This window comes from Planococcus citri, chromosome 4 (genome assembly GCF_950023065.1).
Source record: "Planococcus citri chromosome 4, ihPlaCitr1.1, whole genome shotgun sequence".
NCBI lineage: Eukaryota > Metazoa > Arthropoda > Insecta > Hemiptera > Pseudococcidae > Planococcus > Planococcus citri.
This window is the reverse complement of record NC_088680.1, coordinates 44,505,798-44,529,007: the sequence shown is the minus strand read 5'-3', so window position 1 is coordinate 44,529,007 and position 23,210 is coordinate 44,505,798. Positions and strand designations below refer to the sequence as shown.

At 34.4% G+C, this 23,210-nt stretch overlaps 3 protein-coding genes across 6 annotated transcripts in view; 1 reads left to right on the top strand and 2 right to left on the bottom strand.

Annotated features, from left to right (window-relative positions):
• Positions 1-420: 420 nt before the first annotated feature.
• Positions 421-3,316, top strand: LOC135842230 (uncharacterized). 3 transcript variants are annotated; one of them, XM_065359580.1, is made up of 6 exons: positions 421-642; positions 1,010-1,039; positions 1,157-1,430; positions 1,501-1,727; positions 1,799-1,916; positions 3,074-3,316. In XM_065359580.1, exons 2-6 carry the CDS (start codon positions 1,012-1,014, stop codon positions 3,078-3,080), a joined length of 654 nt encoding a protein of 217 aa, XP_065215652.1. In that variant the 5' UTR covers positions 421-642; positions 1,010-1,011; the 3' UTR covers positions 3,081-3,316. The 3 variants fall into 3 exon arrangements, with proteins under 3 accessions (XP_065215652.1, XP_065215651.1, XP_065215654.1); XM_065359579.1 differs by lacking the exon at positions 3,074-3,316 and adding an exon at positions 1,989-2,513 and having other exon boundaries at positions 427-642; XM_065359582.1 differs by lacking the exons at positions 1,010-1,039; positions 3,074-3,316 and adding an exon at positions 1,989-2,513 and having other exon boundaries at positions 431-642.
• On the bottom strand, positions 2,233-4,049 carry LOC135842231 (uncharacterized). The gene is made up of 3 exons (XM_065359583.1): positions 3,345-4,049; positions 3,095-3,166; positions 2,233-2,878 (listed from the first exon to the last, which is right to left on the bottom strand). The coding sequence occupies exons 1-3, from the start codon at positions 4,041-4,043 to the stop codon at positions 2,756-2,758; spliced, it is 894 nt and encodes a 297-aa protein (XP_065215655.1). The 5' UTR covers positions 4,044-4,049; the 3' UTR covers positions 2,233-2,755.
• A 1,301-nt stretch (positions 4,050-5,350) lies between these two features.
• LOC135842574 (protein patched-like) overlaps positions 5,351-23,210 on the bottom strand; it is a 41,144-nt gene continuing 23,284 nt past the window's right edge. For both annotated transcript variants that reach the window (XM_065360095.1, XM_065360094.1), the window contains exons 3-20: positions 16,940-17,129; positions 16,145-16,214; positions 15,579-15,676; positions 14,825-14,942; positions 13,183-13,275; positions 12,023-12,144; positions 11,742-11,889; positions 9,447-9,590; positions 9,207-9,365; positions 9,029-9,127; positions 8,740-8,948; positions 8,458-8,644; positions 7,906-8,380; positions 7,049-7,785; positions 6,820-6,962; positions 6,628-6,727; positions 6,280-6,540; positions 5,351-6,190 (exon numbers count right to left, since the gene is read on the bottom strand). In XM_065360095.1, the coding sequence (XP_065216167.1) occupies positions 5,918-6,190; positions 6,280-6,540; positions 6,628-6,727; positions 6,820-6,962; positions 7,049-7,785; positions 7,906-8,380; positions 8,458-8,644; positions 8,740-8,948; positions 9,029-9,127; positions 9,207-9,365; positions 9,447-9,590; positions 11,742-11,889; positions 12,023-12,144; positions 13,183-13,275; positions 14,825-14,942; positions 15,579-15,676; positions 16,145-16,214; positions 16,940-17,129 (3,626 nt within the window). In that variant the 3' untranslated portion in view covers positions 5,351-5,917. The remainder of the gene's footprint in view (positions 6,191-6,279; positions 6,541-6,627; positions 6,728-6,819; positions 6,963-7,048; positions 7,786-7,905; positions 8,381-8,457; positions 8,645-8,739; positions 8,949-9,028; positions 9,128-9,206; positions 9,366-9,446; positions 9,591-11,741; positions 11,890-12,022; positions 12,145-13,182; positions 13,276-14,824; positions 14,943-15,578; positions 15,677-16,144; positions 16,215-16,939; positions 17,130-23,210) is intronic.

The window sequence follows — 23,210 nt, the reverse complement described above, 5'->3', positions numbered from 1 at the left end:
CAATGATAAGAAGTGATAAGAAAAAAGGTAAACATTCCAAAATTTCAATTTGAAGAAATGAAAATTTCTCTGCGGAAAGGTTGAATTTTACGAAATATTGCAATTTTCGAAGAATTTATAGTTTGAGAATGTCCATTTTACGTGAAGTAGTGAATATGAAGATTGAATGAATTTATCAATGACTCGAATTTGCATTTTTTGTTCTATTATGCCATGCTCATTGTGGTAATGATCGCTGAAAGATTTGCTGAAAATCACATCAATTGATGGATTTTAAAACATTTCCTGAGCAAATATGAATCTCTTACCAATTATCTCATTATTTTAAATTCAAAAATAAACGACTTTTCCTCAAATAAAATCATTTAGCCTACATTTAGTTCAAATTTACCGTTTGCAACTACCTTGGCAACACTATGTTATTGTTTACTTACCTGCCCACACACCTGTCCCTTCATATCATTTTCAACCGACGCAATTTCATTTTCAATTGAATTAAATTGCATTGATTCGTGATTTTAAATCGGTAATAGTCATTCATTGCACTCTCGTTTTCAGAGAGTGACAGAAATCTTTGTCAAGTCGCCGGCTTCTCAACTTGTGAAATCTTTTTTTGGACCTTTTTGTTAGCATATTTTAAAGGTAAGGTTATTTTAATCAACGTGATGATTTCTTTGTGGGAATAACCAATTTTTGCGTGGTTCTGAAAGCGTGCTTAGACTACTTGCCACTTCGCTATCATTCATCAAACTAATTTTTTCACGGGCACTGGTATTCACTATTACATTAATAATCGGTGTAATTATTTCACTTATGGGACTATACACTTCTTATCACACATTAGTATAAAATCTCGGTATAATGTGAGATCTATCAAGCTATAAATTACTCGATAAATTGAAAGAAAAATGTTTAAAATTTTATCTCTTACTGCTCCATTTCTGTTTCCATTAAAAGTAGTACATTTATCGTGTACATTTATTGCTACTAATCATAATTTATTTTTCAGAAATGTTCCTTGGATTTTGTATTTTAAAGGGTAAAGCTACATTTCTTTCCTAGATGCACTAGCTTACTCACTAGCTTTGTCGCTGCATTGTAATACTCATTATCGCGTCTTGTTTCGAAAAAAAATTCTAATTTCACGTTTTTGCAGGAATTCATACCATGATACACGCTCCGGCTAAACCAAAGTTGCTCGTCATTAGCGGTCCTTCCGGTTCCGGCAAGTCAACTATGCTTCAAAAATTATTCTCCGAGTTTCCGGATAAATTTGGCTTCTCGGTTTCTCATCAATCGCGAGCTCCTCGAGCCGGTGAAGTTGACGGTGTGCATTATCATTTTTGCACCAGGGAAAAAATAGAAAAAATGATCGAAAACGAAGAGTTCCTAGAATCGGCTGCTTACACGAATCATTTATGTGGAACCAGGTAATTGATATATGTTTAAGGTGCAAAATTACGCTGTAGATTTGAATTAACCGGCGATCTCTGTTTGCAGTAAAGCGGCTGTCGAAAAAGTATGGAGTGAGAATAAAATTTGTGTTTTAGACATCGATACCGAAGGAGTAAGGCAGTTAAAGTCCAAAGCTGGTCTAGATCCGTTGTTCGTTTTCATTAAACCACCTTCGTTGCAAATTTTAGAAAAAAGATTGAGGGATCGGAAAACGGATTCTGAAGAAAATATACGACGACGGCTTAAAGTAGCCGAATCTGAACTAGAATATGGTATGCTTATCTAATTACTACTGATTGAGTTTCGTATTTGAATTAATCACGTAATATGTTATCATCTACAGCCAGTGACGAATCGAATTTCAATTTGGTGATAGTTAACGATGATTTGGAAAAAGCATATACCCAATTAAGAGATTTCATTTATGAAAAATACAAGAATATTCTTTCGTCGAAAAATAAGTAAGTTTTGTGTAGTTCGTATCTCAAATTCATCATTATTGGGAATTTCATTTTGTTGTTTTTTTCTCGCAGATCCTCGTGAAACGCTTCTTGCCTTCTCTGATTGATTATCTCGCGTACTTAGAAATCGATACAATTACGCTTAATCAGCTTACAAGAACGATGTGTCACTCGTCTAACTAATCGTTATTGATTTTTTATTGACTAAATTACTTATGTGTTTTTGTGTGAATATGTTCGTGTCTGGCCTGAGTTCACTTATTAGATATCTTTGTTGCTTCGATCGTATCTTAATGGATCAGTATTTTCATACATCTATGCTTCCTTTAGAAAATTTGTTTTCTTAATAATCAACGTGTTTCCTTAAGGTGAAAAAAAATCAAAATTTTAAAATCTGTTTTTATCTAATCGAGCGTAACAATTCACGACACTTTTACCACCGCCAAGCTTATCATCATAACTAAAAAAAAATCTTTCAACGATGTATTTCTCTAAAATGTAAGAAGTATTAAATGTATAATAAGTAAATTAAGATTTAATTATACAGATTTGTATTAATTTTTACATGTCCACGGAGTAAATTATTTATTTTTTACACCAACGTTTTTACATTGATCTCAGGGAGTTTTGAAAAGTATTACTAAAAAATGATTTCCGTAATCGATTCTTATACCTATTTCGAAGGTTTTAAGCATGGCCACGAAGGGCAGTTTTTTGTCGGAGGTGATGTGGTCGCCATAGATGTTTCGCCATCTACTTGGAATTGTATTAGTACCAAAAAATACGTTAAAACGGCGCCAATTATCTGAAAATCAAATTAATCTTAGGTACAGTCGAGCCTATTTTTTACCTGTGAATACAGATAAACGTACCCTGACCAGTAAAGCTAAATTAATGGTGAAAAATCCGTAAGCTGTGATCATTATGTCTCTGCTGTTCAATTTCAGCGTAAAGATTTTTATCTGCGGTACATACGATAATTTCATTGACCCTTGTGTCTAAAGAGCTCTTCATCGTTGAAATTATAACTGTTTAAACTTAGTGTTTATTTTTATCTCAGTATCAAAGTAAACGATGACGTTAATTAATTGCTTTAGCCGATGATAATTTTTTATTTTTGTCATTTTTATTATTTTTTACTATGTATTCATTACCAGGATTTGATTGGCTATACTCACGACAGGTTGTATATCGAAATCGTACGTAGTGACTGTACTCAGATGACGAAGATGAAATAGTGTGAAATTACCCTGAAAAAAATTTTTAGTTTTGTAGGTAGGTATTTATACAAATCGTGATATTGTACGATGCATTTTGTTATTTATTAGACCGATGCAATATATAATTTTGATTGTTACACATTTGTTAAAATTTCCCAATATAAATTTCGATAGCATTAAGCATATTGTATGATTTCTTTCAACTTACTTTAGCAACCGCTCTGTCGCAACGATAACACAAGTACACCAATTTCACCAGTATAATCATAACTTCCAATAATCCAGCTGCGTGGGGCCATATATGTCCTGAAAATACTTTCTGAGCGAACATACTCCATAAAGTGACGTATAAAAATAACACCAATTGTACGTAAATATCGATCATAATTAAAAACAAATCGACAGCAAAACATTTCGAAATATTATCCAAGAAATTTGTAGCGAACCAATGGTCATCCATGAGTAACTTGAGCTTTTCGGTTTTGTATTTTTTGTTAACGTCTTTACTGCATAATTGTTTTATTTCTTGGTTTATCTCGTCGTATTCTTGTTCGCAAATACAGCAAAGAACGCCAACCACATTTATGATAATTATTGGTCCGAAGTAGGCTAAATTATAAGGGTAATACAGCTCGGGTTCTTTGATATAGAATCCGATATTCGAGATTATTATTTTTACTATGATTGAAAAAGTAAACGGTAGCAATGAATAATAAGTTACTGATAGGTTTTGTTTAATGCGTCGATTGAAAAGTATTTGATTAGCTTGATTAAAACAAACTATAGTTGATTTATATCTCAATGGGACTAATAGGATTACCAAAAGAGCTATTACTGTGTGAGATAGAAGGAGGCCGAATGCGCTGCAGTAGTTGCCTTGGGAGCATAATGCCTCCGTTCGCATCATCGCTGATTCCAATAGGTATTTTGTAACGACGTAGAATGTCCATGATTCGATTATGAATTGAGTAAAGGAAAGCAATATGCCTAATTTGCTTCCTTGGAATTTACCTGCATCTGAAACATTTTTTATTATTAGGCCAGCAAAAATTTGAGATTTTCCATCACGTGAAAATACCTACCTATACTTTTCAACTTGTCAACTCGGTCGGGTTTGTGATTCACCGTCCCTAATTGATTCGGAATGTCGACCTTATAATAGGATCAAGCTTTCAGCTGCCAAAGTTGATTAAAACGCCTCCTGGAGCAATTTGAAATTGCTGGAGAAAAGTTGAATTTTGCTGGAGGCTCCGGATCGCTCCGAAAATGGTGGATATCGATTTGGGAGGTCGACTTGAGGGGTTAGATAAAGTTTTGAATTAATCGATGCAAAAATTTATAATTTTGAATTTTTTTTCAAATTTGAGATTTTTCAAATTGTACAGAAATACATTTTCTAACTCATTTTCTCGGAATTGGTGATTCACCAACCAAATTTATGATAGGATTAAATTTTCAGCAGCCAAAGTTGATTACAACGTCTTCTGGAGCGATTCGAAATTATGCTGGAGAAAAATAAACTTTTGCTGGAGGCTCCAGCGATTGGCTGGAAAATGGTGAAAATCGATTCGAGGGCTCAACTTTAAAATATAAATTATAAGTTTCAGATTTTTTAATTCAGATTTGCTCTTTTTGTAAGAAATTGATATGCAACATGGGCTATTTTTGCCATTTTCGAAAATTCGCCAAAAATCGAAAAATCAGCTTTGGCAGCTGAAAATTTGGTGCTGAGGTCTGGGTAATAATAGACCTATGCTTTTTCAGCGAGCCAAACTTCAACTCGATCAGAATAAATTGAAGAGTTGTGAAGGTTTCCTTGTAACAATTTATACTCGTACATATGGAGACGGACTATATTTTGTAAGCTATCTTGTAAATCTAAATTGAAACTGCTCAGTTACCTCTTCAACCTTAAGTTCTGATTGATACTTGTTCACTTACCATTATAAAATCGGCTCCTTTGCCTCGATGGTTTGTACTGAATCGGTAATAAGCCAAATAATTTTCCAAAATAATAAATGAATATGATAGAATTCAAATGCTTCGGTATACGATACTTCGTTTTCAACATAATTCCAGCACAACACTCTCTTGTTTCGAAATGACATCCTACATAAAGTAAATTTAGAAATAGCTATACGACCTCCGTCAGCTGTAGGAAAAAAAACATCGAAGCTCAAAAATGTTATCTTAACGCTGAATGAAAACCCATCATTCATTATAAAACGTTTATTTTGTAACTAAAATAAAATGACATTAATTACGTATTTTTTGGCTTGAAAGATTTTTTTAGCGACAACAAAACAAAAACGTATACACTGGGAATTACACACGATGAAAATATGTATAAAAATAATAATTAAAAAAAAACTCGTATAAAATTTATCCTTAATACAAAATTAGTTTACCATTAAGTTCTTGTAGAAAAAAAATTGAAAAAAAAGTATATAAATACGTATAAAAAATAAATGCACCATTCAATAAGTTATTATGGAACCAATTTTTATATAATTTCTACACATGTACATATTCACATACGTATTGGCGTAATTTACAACAAAATATATAAAAAAAATCATTCGTATATACAGAACACAAGTCATTTATACAAACAAAAATATAAAAAAATAAATAAAACGAACATACACGTAAAAAAAACGGCGGGATATAATCAAATACTACACAAAATATTAAAATAAATAATCATAAAAAATTGTCTAACTGGTAACGAACAACAAAGTGCACACATGAAAAAAAAATTGGGGAGGGGAAGGGATAAACCTACGAATGTCTGGACGAACATTCAGTAGATGTGGTAGACGTAGAACTAGTCGAATCTCTTCGTCTACTATGCCTATGATTATGATTGAATGACCTATGAATAGGGGTATGTATTTCTACTTTAAATTTAGCGGTGGCCGTTACTTTAGTGGTAACATGACTGGACGGGGTTGATGAGGTAGTTGAGGACGGAGTAGCTCTATGTACACTGGCTGGCGAAGAATTACAGGAACTTTCATTTTCATTACCACTATTGTTACCTGATGGCGACCCCTGAAATTTGAAAAAAATATTCTGATTAGTAAAGATTGGAAATAAGGCACTGATGGAGTATGAAATTCTGTAAGATGAACGTTACTTACGTTTGGTGGAGGTGCAGGAGGAGCAGGTTGTACGTACGACGTAGCTTCGACAACGAGCTCTGGCTCAACCACTATTTCGTGATTGGTCGAATGCCACGAACCTGGTTCTTCTGATATTGTGGTCAGACTTAGAGAATAATCATCTCTTTGACGACGTGAAGGTGCTGGAGCCTGCCTACACGAAGTTCTGATCTTTCGTTGTTCATCTTTCGGAGTAGGAATAGGAGTACAAATCCTATCTGGAAACGTTTTAGGTTTCACCTGCGAAAAAATGATCCATAAATTAGTACAGTTGTTTGACAAGATGAAATTTTGCATCAGCAGATATTAGGGAATGAAAATACATACTTCAGCAGGAGGTCCCATCAGCAGTAAAACCATCGGAAAGAATAATAATCCGTTTAAGAATCCTATTCCGATTAATATCAGTAACACGTAGAAGAAATACCTGTAAAATAAATTAATTTACAAATTGTTATCTTGATGATTTTTTTTTCAATTTTCAAAATTAGGTATCTAAAACCAAACTTTTGTACTCACCTAACGATAAAGTCGAAATCATTGAACGCCAGCATACTAACAGCCAACAAAATGGTAAAAGCAACATGTAATATAACAGGAAACATATGTTTAATAGCTAATTGCAGTCTTCTTTCACGATTTCCGATAGCGGTAATAAATCCCTGAAAATACATAAAAATGAAAATCACCCAACGTCCAATCATATCTCTAATTAAAATTGAGTGTACTTCAAGCACCAAATACTTACAAAAGTTGTATGAATGATGAAATGCACATTGACACCAACAGCCACAATCAACAAAACAGCCGGTACAGCGCTCAACTTGATGCCAAGAATACCAAACGATCCTAGTAACTGTAGCACCATAGCAGCTCCTCCAAATACAACCACCGCTGCAGCCCAAACGTTGAACAATAGCAAGAACACGGTGCAAAATACGATGCTCAACGAGCACAATATGGCGATGCCGAGGTACCATCTTAGATCTTGATACTGTTCCCAAAATAGGAACGGAATGCCAGATGGGAAACTAGGTAATCCTTTGGCTTCGAATTTCTGACACAAGTCTCGAACTTGTGATATTAGCTTAGTTATATGGAATGTATTTCCTAATCCTTGCAGATAGAATGGAATCTGCGTATAGGTTAGCGGCGATGATTTGGGTATTTTGAGGTCGTAGTCGTTGGGCACATTACACCAGGATTTCGGTTCTGGTTTCAGATTAGCTTGAGATGCGCTGTAGGCTAAGGCGTCGTGGCAGACCCAGGCAGATAGGTAATTGTAAAATGGGTCTGGGCTGATGATTCCTTGATGGTTAACGAGACGCGATTGCGTCATCAGTGATTTGTCGATCGGGTTCTCGAGGTCGCCGGTTTGTACAAGAAGTTTGTAGCCTAGGACACCTTCGTCGGTGGCGTTATTGAGCCAGCCTTCTTGGTTTATAGAACCGTTTGCCCAGTCGCGATCGAATGCTTTCTGAATGCCTATACAAAAACAGAGAAGAAAAAGATATTATAAATAAAACATCAATAAAACGTGAAAAATTAATAAAAATTATTTTCTTAATGAAATTCGAATATTTTGCTGGCATGATATCAACTCACCTAGCAGCCAATCTCTGAACAAACTCAGCCAAAACTGAGGCAACCCTCCGTTATCATTTTTGATAATATTAGGAACTCTGGTAAAAGCGTCATGGTACTCGTATAACAACTTCTGATTAGTCGGATACTCGAAATCTCCCTGAGTAATCACGTACATATCGTAAAATCCGAAATATTTCTCTTGAGCAGCCAGGAACCCGTGTTCGTTGGTACTTTGAGGAACAATATCACTCAACTCCAATCCATCTACTACTTTGCTCACGTACCACACGCTTATTAGTATTACCAACAAGAATGCCACCACGGTGAAAACTTTGACTGATTTTTTACACAAAAATTTAGCGTATCTTTCAAGTAAATTATCCCATGACCAATATTCACTTTTATCTAAGAAATCTCCACCATTGGATTCCGTGTCGTTATTATTGGTCGACAGTAAACTTTGTGATAAGGGAGGACTTTCATTATTTTCATCCTGTAAAAAAAAATAACTCAATTAATATTTCGTGTTCAGTTTCGATTTTACTCTAAAACACCATATGGAAAACGTACTAATGAATTCGAAGATGCTAAAACCGTAATGGTCTGTTGGCCATCCGGAGGCAAAGCACGTGTAATCGCTTGCTTTTCCCTCGACTTGTTACTAGATCTTCTTGGCACAGGTGGCGAAACACTCTTCACATATGGCCAGCTATCGTCATCAAGCTTGCAACAACATAGAATATCTGCTCTTTTGGAGCTGTAAACCAAATAGTTTTCGTTCCATTAGTTATCATCATCGCATAGCAAAACTGTACTATAGTTAATAGACAAAATATTTCTCAAAACTCTTACCTCCTCCTTTTTAAATCAATACTAATAATGGCTGGAAATACTGATAAAGTAGTGACTAGATTGAAAAAAACTAGAATCCCAGCTTGCATTGAAAATACTCGCAAAGCCGGAACAGGAATAAGTGCCGCTGCAAAAAACGCGCCGCAATTGCTAATCGAAGTAAGTAAAACGCTCAGACCGCCTTTTCTCAATACAGCTCCGGTCTGTTTCTGTACAATCAAAAAGGTCATCTCGATTAGAAAAAATTCTACTCGGAAAATTAACACACTTTTTTGATCAACAAACTTACTTCTGCATTATCATCTTTCGAAGGCAATTGTTCGGCATAAACGCTCGTTAAAAGGAACACATCTACAACACCAAAACCTAATCCAAGATATGGTACAATCTGTGAAAATAAAAAATCACCCGTTAATAATGTTCGGAGAAATGTCAATTCCTTACGAGTCAAAATGTCTAAAACTTACTTGGGTAGTTGAAGCATTAAATGCAATACCACACAAAGCACAGAATCCTAACGCAGCTGCATTCGTAATGGTTACTAATAATACACCAGCGATTCCTACTGCTGTTTGTGATAATACAGGATGATTCCATTTCAGTAATGAAAACGCTACGAAAATTAACTGAAAAATAAAATAAAAATCATTAATCGATGTAAAATCAGCATTAGGTAGGTAAGAAAGAGGTATTCGAAATCAACTTACCATAACGAGGTAACCAATGAAAATTTTTTTAAAATCTATTTTTGAAAAATGACTTAGAATATCGTTAAGTGTAGCAGTGGAAAAGGAAAATATATTATACTGAGCAGTTTCATTAGGAAATTGTTTCAATTGCCTTTTGACTTCCTGTTGGGAAAAAAAAGAAACTTATTAGAATTCAGCAAATTTTATTAATTAATATTCAGTTATCATGTGTATTGAAAAATTATATCATGCAGAAGTCGATAAAATGCCTAACGAGGGAAGGGAGGACTCAGGGGGAGAATATCATTTTACAAATTTCAAAATGCGATTTTACTGATGATGAAGGAGAAATCGAACTAGTAGAAAATTCATGGTGCAATCAGACCTTGATTGAAAAAACAAGTAGGTAAAAACTCCACGAAGTATATATTTCGGGTTCTAAAAGTCTATTTCCCAAATTTTTGATAAATTTTTGAAAATCAAAATGTGAAAAAAAATTGGAATTTTACCCAACTGAGCAAGAAAGTTGACGACCTCTGGTGAATACCTTATTTTTAATTACTCCTCTCCTCCGTCAAAATTGATTAGAAGCGATTCAAAGTTTTTTTCAGTCATTCTAGAGTTTTCAACAAATGTTTGGAAAATACATTTTTCGAAAAACGTTACCAAATAAGGTACCTAAATTATTATAAAGCTGAAATTTTAAAAAATATTCCAGACTATCAACCCTGCAAATCGATTAGAAGCAGTTTCCAATTGTTTTGGAAAGTCCAGTACCATTTCTAAAAACGTCAGTTCGCCAAAATGTTTCGATGAATTTTTCAATTTTTTTAATTACAAAAATGATTTTGGAAAAATGTATCTTTTTTGTAATTTGAGCTCAAGTTCAATTAGGTAGATGGATTCTTAAGGTTTTTTTTTTTTTTGAAGCTGGAATTTTCCTAATACCGCTGGAGGAACTAGAACGATTCCATTTTTGAGAAGGAAAGGAAGGGGGAATGACGTTTTTTTTCAAAAATTTGCTGAAGGCTCCAAAGCAGGTTAAAACGATTCAAAATTTTCAAATTTACGTAGCATTAACCCCCTCCTCCTCAAAACATTTTTTAAAATTTAAATTTGACAAGATTTAAAAAATTGCTGATTCAGCATGTAATGTGTCAAAAAAATGTAAAAATGGACAAATCTGCATTCCGCACTAATCAACATAAAAAAATTTTAAAAAAGTAAAAAATGAATTCGTTCTTTTTTCAAAGAATTTTTTTCCTTTTTTTTCTCTCAACAATGACATCATTTTTTATGACCTCCACTTCACAATTTCCACCTACATTTCTTTTCTATCAATTCAAAGGACAAAGATAAACAATAAAATGTAGACAAAAAACGAAACTTTTCCAAAAAAAAAACAACTCGATAACAATCCAGATTTACACATTTTTGGCTAGTTTTAGTAAGTGAAAATACGTAATTTTAGTTCAAGAATCGCATCGGTACCCCCCCCCCCCCCCCTACAGGCCTACACATCCTTCCATCGATATTTGAGGCCACTAGAATCAAATGTCTACTTCTCCACTTTTTTTCAAAAATGAGTTAAGCATGGTTTGGTATACTACAACATGTGCCGCATCCGATGAAAATGTCAAAATTTCAATTTTGTGTAAGGAAGTATGGTTAAACAGCGTGTAAAGTTGGGGTTAGAATCAAAAGTGTACTATTTTAATGGAGAAGTCAAGTTTAGAAACGAACCTGGTGGAAATTGAATGAAGGACTAGTGTTATGCCTTGAAATTAGGCTTGAAATTGAATAAATTCATCAAGTGAGGACCCTTCCCCCAAAAACACCTTTCATTTTTATTAACAAAAATTAATTTTTTTTACTTTGAAAAAAAAAGGAAAATTATTTCAATTTCCAAATGAATGGTCAAAAATGCAATATTATTTTAATTTCTCAAACTTTCCAAGCTTTCTTCAACTTTTAGCACCATATTACTAGAACAATTTTTGATTAAGTGCCCTAAAACGATGTAAAAAGTGTACGGTTGGAGACAAAACTTAACTTCTCCTAACTTCAAACTGCCCAGGAACTTTTACGGCAACGCGTAGGGTAAAACAAACATGTGGGTCACTATCGTCATGTTGGTACAAAAATATTAGACATATTACCTCGGTATTTTATGTTACGATAAATGCTAGGGAGGTTTTTTGCGTTTTTCTCAAAAAGTTCGAAAATGGAGAAGTAGAGATTTGATTCTAGTGGCCTCAATTTCTGCATGACAAATTACAAAATAAAATAACAACACTTCCATAATATACTTACATCTGAAAATTTACGTTGCCAAGTTTCTAAAACTAGGGCAGCTTTTTGAGGCGTCCAATCGATCTTTTGAACTTTATAATCGTCGGAAAAATAATCATAGAGTTCTTTTTCGCTCATCAATTGTATCACAGTTTGTAAACCGTGAGCTCTGCAAAAACAAACGAGTATTGTAATTAGAGCGGAATAAAGAAAATACTAATTTAGTCATCGCCTCGTCAGTCTACAGTCACCGGAGACAAACGGTAACCGTAGGAGTAGGCTTTATAGAAAATAATAATTACTTGGTAATATGTCCAGTCTTATTTTTCTTGGCCGCTCCGATAATTAAATCTTCAGGCCAATGCATATACTTGGTAGCGAATCCGTAACATCCGCCAGTAAGCTGAGCGCCTATATCCAGTCTCTATAAAAAACAGAAAAAAAAACGTAATAATTTAGTTTACATCTCAAGGTCACGTAACGGGTCCAGTTTTACTTTTTGTTTTCCTATTGTCTTGGCGCTTTCTTTATAGGTGAATAAAAATTCTCAATAATAATAACAGTAGTAGTAGCAAAACCTGTAGCAAGGTGTGGGGCGGAGGCGAATACGCGATATCTCAACTCGCAGGTTAACAAACCATCGGGTGGTAGATTTTTTTCCTGAATTTAAACGACGACGTTTAGCCCGCTTGGCGTTTTTCGAGGAATTTTCTAAGAAAATACCACACTGGTTTGGTATAGCCTATTATGGTTGGTCAGGCTACAGGCCAGTGAAAGAGAGACATAGACGCATTTAAGGTATATACTAAATGAATACGTCACGTATCTAAGCCATCGGAGAAAAAAAATTAACAAAAGATCTCCCGCACTGCGTCTTCCTTCTACACAGAACCACGCACAAATATACCTATAAGAAAAGATTCCAATTGTGTGTCGTTCAAACACCCACACCATTAAAATGCCACCATGATATTTGGTCCTGATGGGTCCGCTAGTGCGAGCCCGAGCCGAGTCTGCTCTGCTCGTTCTTCTCTTATAACACCTTTATCGAATAATCTTTTGAAATAAAAACCAACGCGATACGATACGCGTTTTACCTCTAAACAAAAATTCTCCCGCTAAGAAGATATTTGATCTCTTCACTTTTGACTTTTTACCCCTCGCGATGAGGTGAACTGCTGTCATCTTTATACCGCGCGGTGTCATTTCATTTCACTTTACAGCGTAGACTTTTTGTTCGCGAATTAAATTACCTACCCGCCGTCATCGCGACCTCCTCTTCGTAACCACCATAAATGCGCCTGTGTGCGATATTAGTACCTATATATGGAGCATAGTGTACTACTTTTGCAGCTTCTTTAAAGCGAGAATCTTTCTTAATCGATCATTCTTCTATTGAAGAATGAGCGAAAGGACAAAAGAGGGGTAGCGTAGATAGATACATAGATGAAGAAGTACTCACTCGTGAGGAATTTTTATTCGGTGCCGTATCCGGGCATTCTGGATCTCTTGGATTTAAACATGGTTTTTCTTGATAACCTGTTGTTATTCCGGCCTGTAAGTAAAATATAATGTTTTTATCAGTACACATTTAGGCAAATTCAGTATAGTTTTTTGAATTCAGATTCTAATAGGGGGAAGGAGAAGTTGGAAGGAAGGAAATACAATGAGAGAAGAACTGAAATCTCATTCTAGTTTTATAATCAATTTCAATTTTCAGTTTTTTTTTCACTTCTAAATTCGACTTTATATTTTCAGTTCCATAAATTTTTTGCCAGAATTGTTTCAAAAAAATATTTGTAATTTTTGATCGAATTCGACAGTTTACAGCAAAAATTAAATTTACATTTGAGTATACCATGGCTCAGAAAAAGTTTAGGTAGGTACTTATCTTTCAAAAAAATGTGATATCTCAACCAGCAGAGAATTTTTTGGACAAGACATAGAAATCAAAAAAGCATACCAAATTTTAAAACTGGAATGTCATTCTCAGATTTTTAGTGAACTTTAAAAAATTCAAATTTGACCAATTTTTCATGAAAAAAAATCAAAATTTGATCAAATTGAGGTAGAACGCTGAAATTTGGTTAATATCCCATTCTCAACGTTTCGAATGGACTAATGACGATTTCCAACTTTTTTAAAGGCTCCATAAAATTTTTAAATTTTCTAATTTTTGAAAAAAAAGTCATAAAAAAGGTTAAAATAGAATTCAGCACTTATGACTTTGGATTTACTACCTTGGTAAACTTATCGATCGATTTATGCATACATTTTTAAAATCTGTTTCTGTTCAGTTCAAATTCAAAACTTCCTCCAGCAATCAGGTATTTTTGAAAAAAAAAATAAAAAATTCTTAGTTTACTTATAAACGTGATTTTACTCAGCTGAATCTCGGTTAGTACCTTTTTTTTGACCACCAAAATCCATTGGAGGTGGTTTCAAGTAAATCTGGAGCCTCTAACAAATTTTTAAATTTCTCAGTTTTAAAAAAAATTGAAAAAATATTGATTTTTCATTTTTAAGAACTGAAACAATTTTTTACTTTTATTATATTTGATTATGAAATTAATAACAAAAAATTTCTAGACAAAATAACATTTTTCTGTCGAAGAAAAAATTCTCTCTACAGAAGTTGGCTGGATACGGGCATGATGAAATTCCAAGTTACTTACTTTTATTACAGAAAATGAGCAAGGATTGAAATTTTTAAAAATTCACCAGAAATTGAAAATAAAATTCAACATAGGGTGGTTTGAAAAAAAAATTAAATTTGACAAAATGGTACCAAAGTTTGCTAAAATTGAAAAATAGTCCTTTCATGAAGCATATTTTCCAAGGAAAATGACATTACCGACGTCACAAATGTTGTAAGTCGTAATCTACGCTCAATTATTCAAAAAAAATTAAAATATTTTTTGAAACGTTAATGAGCCAAACTACTTTTTTTGTAACGTCAATGAGCCAAAATAGGAACTAATGATGAAAAAAATTGTACTCGATATTCTTAAATTCAAAAAAATTTCCAGCGCTCTTCTCCACATCAAAAAAATCTACCACAGCCTCTACTCAATTTCAAAGTTCAAACAAAAAATTAAACTTACCCTTTTCATAATCTCTTCCAACGTTTTTAACGGGAAATTCGTGCCACCGGCTGATTTGACGTATTGTAAAAGATGTCGAGGATTTAAATTCGTCCATTTCAACTTGAACGGAATATCACTGCAAAAAAAAACCAAAAGGAAATTAGTATAGAAGAAATACTTTACGTATTTTTTTGGCAAACTGTATCGTCTTGTCTGTGTTCGTTGAAAATATTAGAAATAAATTAATGAAAATGGGTTCAATGTCGTCGTAGTAACTTGGCTTCTTCAAGTTTAGCTGTTTTACCAACCCCTTCTCTCTTCTCTTCCCTTTTACTATTATTCGAATACTGTACACTATTCGTATAGAAAAACGAGCGACTGCCAAAATTCCGCGTAAAGGCGCTTAATTATCAAAGAGTATTTCCATTCTTCTACTTAATATCACCTTCTAGACGTGAAACGAGCCGAAATATGTAATAGAAATGTTAAAAAGAGATTCTGATGATAGAAAGTTTTGATATTTATAAATAACTTTTGTCCCTTCTCGTTCCATTCTCTACGGTTAAAAAATATAAGTATAAGGTACGAGTATAGTATACGTCTTAATAAAATTTCGTACGATTGAATCCATTATATTGCAGACAAATAAACGACGATTAAAAACTTTTTTTTGATATTTTTAGTTCAATAGGTGAGCAAAATGATATTAAAAATTCATCTGATAGTGATGAGGCCTACTACAATGAAGAAAAAAAGTTGAAAGAATACTTACGGAACAAAAACCGGATCATCTGGTCCCAATAACTTCGATCCTTCCCAAAAACAATCCAAAGGAGTGATAATCGAACATGGTATAATATTTCGAAAAATCTAAACAGAAAAAAAAGCTAGGTAACGTTCCTGCATACAAAAAAAAAGAATACGTAATACATAAATGTATCTACACAATGCAGAGAAGAAATAAACCACATCAGGTGCGACTAGACTATAGATAACCTACCAGAAAAAAAAAAAAAAAAAACAACCTTTCAACCACTACGACAATTTCATCCGATCCACCCAAAATAACGTCCACCAACATCCCCAATAAAGATCAATTTACGATCTGCTGCAATATTGTTTACCATATCTTACTTACAATTAAAACATTAAAATGCAAATGAATACGTTGTTGGTTGTATATAGTCTAGGCACACCTTACATCCTGGTACTTTTCTTCCTACACACGCGGCAACGATGGCGGGTTTCTTTCAACGCGTCTTCCACTCTTCCCTCCTCCCTTACCTACCCTTCCACACGTATATGTAATTTAAATACGGTACATGAAATGTTAAATACCTGATCGATATGATACATGTCGAAGCTGGAAAAACTCGGTGAGCTACAAATATCTTTCAGTCGCCATTGTCTGTAAAGGAAACCAGAAATAGAACAATTATTCAACATGAAAGCAACAACAACAATATAAGCCGCCGCCGGACACACACAATACACATAAAAGTGTGACAAATTGATAAAATCGTCCTCTTTTATTTCAAACAGGTAATGCTCGACCGAACATAAATACTTGCCGGACAATAATACCACGAACAATGTCTTCTTTTTGAGAAAAAAAAACGACTTGAAACGTGCGCTAATTATAATTTTTAGGTTTTTTTTTCTCGTTGAAGAATGAGAGAAAAAAATACATTTTCTCCCCATTGAAATGAGCTTATTTTTGGTCTGGATATTTTTTCTTCTTTATAAAAAACTTAAAACATACCTATGCGAGATTTTGAATCAATATAATGAATCTAAGCTCCCCTCTACTCCTCCCCAAGGCTCAAAGCTGCATTTTTTTTTCATTTATTAAATAAGTAAATATGCCAAAAATAAACATGCATTCGAATCACAAAATCGATACTGAAAAAATACCCCGCCATCTTTCAAATCCAAACCACCTCAGGTACAAATAGTTGGTTATCTCTTGAATTCGAAATAAAAAAGCAATTCAGCTGAGTCAGCGTAAATTATGAGTGTCGGCCTAGAAAAAGAACTACCTGTAGACGACGGTTAGGCGCACGACGCAACGTAGACGTAGTTCGGCGGCGCTTTCAATTAAGTAACAACTGAATCAAAGAGAGAGGTACTTACTCATTGAACAAGTAAACTGTGACCGATGACGCGGCTTTGATTACTTTCAAATGAGCTAATAAAGCTCCCGAATGTAACAAAGATGCCGGAGGATCCTTTGGCGTTTGAATGACTAGCTGATGAGTATTGCTGGCTGATTCTCCTAGAGCGTTTTCGATGTATTTCCTTTCACGCTCTAAACGACCGCCCTCTGAAAACCGACAAAAATACAATGTTGAGTTTAGGTTTTCGAACGTCTTTTCACAAACTGTAATGGGATTATAATTATTAATAAGAAAATATCGTACGAAGAAACTGCAGGGTGTGGGCGAGAACTTGTTTAAAATTGTAGTTGGGATAGAAGATGTTAATGAAATTTGGCGTTGGTGGTTTACTTTGAGGTGCAAAATACCGATGGCATTTAATTGGGGGGGGGGGGCCATATGTACCTTAGATTTAACTTTTGACTTACAAATAAAAAAGGTTCCAAGTCAAAATACCTATTTCATTTTTGAAAATAAGAGAAGATATCGATATTTGAAGTAAAATAAATTAAATTTAAATTTAAAATTCTATTTTGAAGATGATCTAAAAATACAAGAGAAGATTAATGTACGTGCCATAATTGAAAATTGATGCAAAAAATGGACTTCGGGACCTAAAAAATGTATTTTGTTTCATTTTGGGATTCGTTCTTCTAAATTTTCATTTCGGTTTCAGGATTTGTTTTGGGATTGAAAAAATTGTTTCGGTTCTGGGCTGAATCAGTTTTGGTTTCGGGATTTCCATTTCAACCAATTTTAAGCTCAAATTGACTAATGGAGTAATGGACCTTGCAAGGGTTTAAGAAATCGGAGGTTTTGACGTGAAAAATCCAATGGATGTAATTAGTTTAACATCTTGAATGCATATTTGCAGGGCTTGAAAACCAGATAGATATCACTCTTGGTTTTGGTTTTTGTTTCATGTTTTTTAAAAAAGTGAAGGTTTTGGTTTTGGTTTCAGTTTTTTCCTTTTCCTTTTTTCTCCATTTTTTAGAGGAAAGAAGGCCAAAAAAGTGATCACTTTTTCAAGTCCTTTGTGTATGTGACTAGAAAGCAGCACTTTAGCAGTGCCAAATTTGTCAACTTTTTTAGTTTTCACCTTCAGCATCAGTTTTTACGCATAATTTTTACCAAAAATGCAGTATTAATTAGGCTAATTATCTGAAAAATTCCAAAACCAATACAGTTTTCAATCGGTGACACTCTCAGTTTTGAATATGAGAAAATAACGCTTCCAGTTTTGGGTTTGGCTTCAGTTGTGGGAAAATAACGCTCCTGGTTTTGGTTTTGAGCAATTTTATTTTAATTGGTTTTGGGAGGTTTTGGTTTTGGTTTTGGTTTCAGTTTACAAGCCCTGATATTTTGCTCAATTCAGGGAGGAATTTTCATTTTAATCTGAATAATTGACGATAAATGATGTAAGGTGCACCGGGGCAAGTCAGAATGATTTTTCGCAATTTCAACTTTGACCAGCTGTTACTCCCCTTCTACTGAACCAAAATGGATCAAATTTATTATGTAGGTTCCCATAAGGGTTCTTAACCTATGGTAAAAATTTGAGCGCGATTGACACAGTAGCTTTCACTCAGTGGAATAAAATATAAACTGTCCTGACTTACCCCAATTGGGGGAAGTCAGAACAGGCTAAACTTTGCAGAGGCGTAGATCACAAACCGAGCGTCCTAGAAAAATTGCATAAACACAAAATTGTAGAGAATTTAATTCTCTTTGAGATCACTCTCATTATATTTTCACTAGGACGCACGGTTCGTCCGCTATATGCGAAAAACTAAGAAATAGAAAGTCTGTATTTTAGACCAAATTCAAAATAAGTTCAAAACAACAACAAAATACAATTGAACCAAAGACATCTAAAATGAAACTGAATCGCGAAAATTTTTATGCAGTGATGAAGTAGGGGTAGTACCCTCAAGTCACCTTTAGTGGCACTTCGTCAGATATAAACCTCTAGGCGCTAGAGCAAGTTTTCTAACTTACCCCGAATTCCAACTTCCCCCGGTGCACCTTAAAATAATGATTTATCAAAATAAAATCGCGGAAAAAAGGCAAAAATTGAAATCCCAAAACTGAAACGATTTTGTTTCGGGTTCAAAATTACATTGGTTTGGGGATTTTTTCAGTTTCAGGATCAAGAAAAATAACAATTTTGGTTCCGGGATTGGATTTGAATCGGGTAAAGGATGAACCAAACTAATGAGTCCAATTTGAATCGGGATTTAATTGGTTCCAGTTTTCACGATAGACGGGATTCCAGCCCACTCAGGAATTCTGAGAAAGAAAACAGCAGACTTAGCAGCAAATCAGTCACTAAAGATTTCACCTGTACCAGAAACACCTGTCCCTGTGTCTGATGTGATGGAAAGCCTTACATTCGATGATAATTGATAATTCTCAGCCAAAGTCACACCTCCAACCTTCAAGATTTGCCAAGAAAGCAGACTTATTACCTTATGCTGTGAATGCACAGGTCATACCCTCCTCACCCACTCTTATCTCTTCAAGAAAGAATCCCCTCCAATATGCTCTACATGTAAACCCACTTGACAATAGATTCACCGATAAAAAAAGCCAGTGAAAAAGCCGGCTCAAATATGACAGTAAATTTGCCATTAAAAAACGCCAGGAAAAAGTCAGCTGCTGTTTAAATACCTAATGCATTAAATCGCTGAATAAAAACCTGAAATCTACAAAAAATTTCCAGCCCTAGCGGGGATCGAACCCAGGACTCCCGCTTAACAATCCATTGCTCTAACCACACAGCTATCATTGCAAGATGAATATTTCCGTTTTCAAGCGGTATACATGTACCACACTTCGTACTTTTATTCAATTTTTTAAAAAGAAGTTGTGAATACCCATTGCACATGTGCACTATAATCGGTGAATAAAAAACAGCTGATTTGTGAGAACTGGCAGTTCGGCAAATAAAAAATTCTGTCATTCACTGGTCAAAAACGGCTATTTAAATGGCTATGTTTTTATAAAAAGTAGCTTTTCCTAACCGGTGTTTTTTCTACGGCAAATTTACTGTCATTTTTGCGCGCCTATTCAACGGCAAATTTACAAAAATCAACCGGCATTTCGGCTTAACCAGCAAATCTCTTGTCAAGTGGGAAGTCCAACTCACTATTTCCCACATCCTGCTCACCTGTCAAGATCATACCAATTTAAGAAAGTCTCTAAACCTCCCCAAAACCCCGCTAGAAATATCTCAAAACTCCCCAGTCTTATACTCTCCTTTCTTCAAAAATCCAACCTTCCATTAATGTAACAGCATAAAATAACCCGTGCCTCTAGCCTCATAGCTGTACATGGATGGCACAGTGACCAACAGGTAAATCGTTTTTATCATTTGTTATCCCCAATACAAAGCTCGAAATTTTGCCAAATTTTGTGTCATATTTCATCCTGACTTCCAGCATGATTTTACAACTTGATAAAAAATCCTCTCTTTGCAGTCTAGATTTTTTTTTTCAAAGGCATTCTCTTTTATCAAGTTTTCATTTTTGTTCAGCTGAGGAAATACGATTATGATATTTTTTACTACCAAAATCGTTATTATGATTTTTTTTCTTATTAATTTTTTTTAAATGTTTTCAAAAAGTGCTTTTGACTAATTTTTTTTACTTGCGTTGTTGAATTTCTTTTTTTTCAATTTGCAATATAAGTTATACCTATTCATTTGTTTTGTTGGAAATGAAGGATTTGAGCCTTTTCAAAACTTTCATTCTCCAAAATGATTCTTCTTCGAAAGTTCAACTTTATGTGATTTGGCCTGTTGGGCAGAGTACTCTATTACACTCTTCAAAGCAATTTGTTTTCCCAACATGGAAAACTAGAGAATCTCCAAAGGGTTAATACCGACTCAAATTCCAAAAAACACCTCTGATATAAAATTGAAACAGCCATGTAATGATGGCCAAGAAAAAGAAACGAATGTTGCAATCAGAAGTCAACCAACGTTTAACATCACCTGACTCCTTTAATTTCGATTTTAGGCAAGAAATTATTTTTCTCAACAACGAAAATTCATCTTAACAATACGAGTAGGTTATAGTTATAGCTCTTTCTCAAACTCAAAACTGGCAAAAATTGACGTTGTTGAAAACTGGATTAACTCTCTAAGTTTCGCAAACGTGAGATAATAAGACAACACAAGCTTCCTAAACATTTCTTCTCACAGTGAATTCAGTGACACTATAGGCACAATCCAACTCTCTTCTTCTCTAGACCAGACATTCGCTCTGCAAGCCACCCTGTACACATAAAACATAAACAAAACAGATAGGTATCCAGAGTACGACAAAATCTCGCTTATAAATTGCACGTGTAAAATGATACAATCAGCATCGAATACCTATACAGCGAATCGGCCTTCGACGACTAGGTATAGGTTGGCCACGTCCGAGTCCGAGTCATTTCGAAAATACATATTAATTAAAAATCATCGCTGTAGATAGGAACGTTCATTACCATATTCCATGCTGGCTAATAACCAACGGTTAGGCCTAGGCGCCTCCTTACCAGACCCCCGCTGAGCGAAAATAACATTTACGAATAGCGAAGCCGGCTACGCAAGTCCCCGTAGTTTTGTCCTTAAATGGAATGTTATTACGACCAGATTTTTTTCTTCTCCAGCGCTGTTTACACGCAGATTGAGTTGATTAAAGTTGACCGTTTAATTAACGCGCTTCGCTTGGCCGTTTATACGGCGGCTACGACGCGGCGCGTGTTCGACACTCGGAGCGAATGGAAAATAATTACAAGCTCGCCGAGCAAAATTTAACCTACAATATCACGTACAAAATTCTTGTAACAATTGCCGCGTGTAAAGCGCGCCTATAAATAGCCTGAGGGCTAACTTCAAAAATATATGTACGTCAGACTTTTTCATACACGTAGATATGCTGAAGAAGAATTCCAGTTTCGCTGGACAACATTTCTATAGGTACTACCTTACCTATATAGGTACCTGTATACATGCGTAAATGAAATACGTTAGAAAACAGTTCGGTTACCAATTACAAAGAACCATCGATTATTCGTGGAATACCGATTTCAAAACCACCACGATGAAAAATCCATCGACAAAAAGGTTTCCGCTTTCTATGCGAAGATCCTACCTATACTATAGGTAAAGACTACCCATTCACTTATATCTCGTAGCTGAGTTGAAAAAAATGATCGTTATTTCGAAGAATTGCAATCGCCACCTCCGACGAATATCTTATGTTAGATTAAATTGGATTAGCTCGAATCAAAATCCAACGAGTTAAATCTACCCAGTTGATATATATTCGCGATAAAAATTTACCTATACTCGGTGAATAAAAATAATAAAATTTTATCGACATTTCACGCTAACTAAATAGTGCCACTTTTTTGAATAAAATTATCTCGCATATACGATACACCATCACCATCCCCTTAACTAACAACGGAAATGTAGACATGTAATGTGCGAGATGGGTGTAATAAAAAACCTCCCAACGAGTATTTTTGCCCATTTCGAATGATTTCTTTGACTATTTAGTATGCTTATGTATTTTCTTCTCTCATAATATAAAACGAAAATCATCTAAAACATCTTCATAAAAATAGATGAATACGAATAACAGTGCGAATTTCATGTCAATGAGAACAGGGGAAGGGAGGGGAAGCCATAGACGCACCCAGAAATTTTCTCTTCAAAGAGTTCGAATCAACTTGAAAAAAAAAACTTGGAAAAAATTTGATTTTCACTTTCACTTGATTTTACAGCATTTTGTTCGACTTTTTAGAACTTGGAAAAAATGCGATGAATTCATTGACATTATTATGTTGAGTGGGAGTTTCAAAAACGTTTGAAAAACATTTTTGTTAAGCTAAATGATGTACTTACAGGTATATGTCTGGTAAATTTCTTGTCAAATACCTACTGGGAATTTTTTGGTAAAACTGGCAGTTTTTGGTAAACTACTGGTAATTTTTGGCGAATGACTGGATTTTTTTAGGAAAATTTTTGTCAATTTTTGGTAAATTACTGGCTATTTTTTGATAATTACCAGAGCTCCAAAATACTCTAAATATGCTCTTAAAAAATCCCTAAAAAATGCCAAAAATGCTCTAAAACACGAAAATAGGGTTTTAAAAAGAAACAAAAGGGGGAGGGGAAGAGTTTTTTAAATCCTTGAAAATTTGATTTTTCGAAAACTTTGTCTTTCTTTTCAAGGTGATTTCATTTGGAA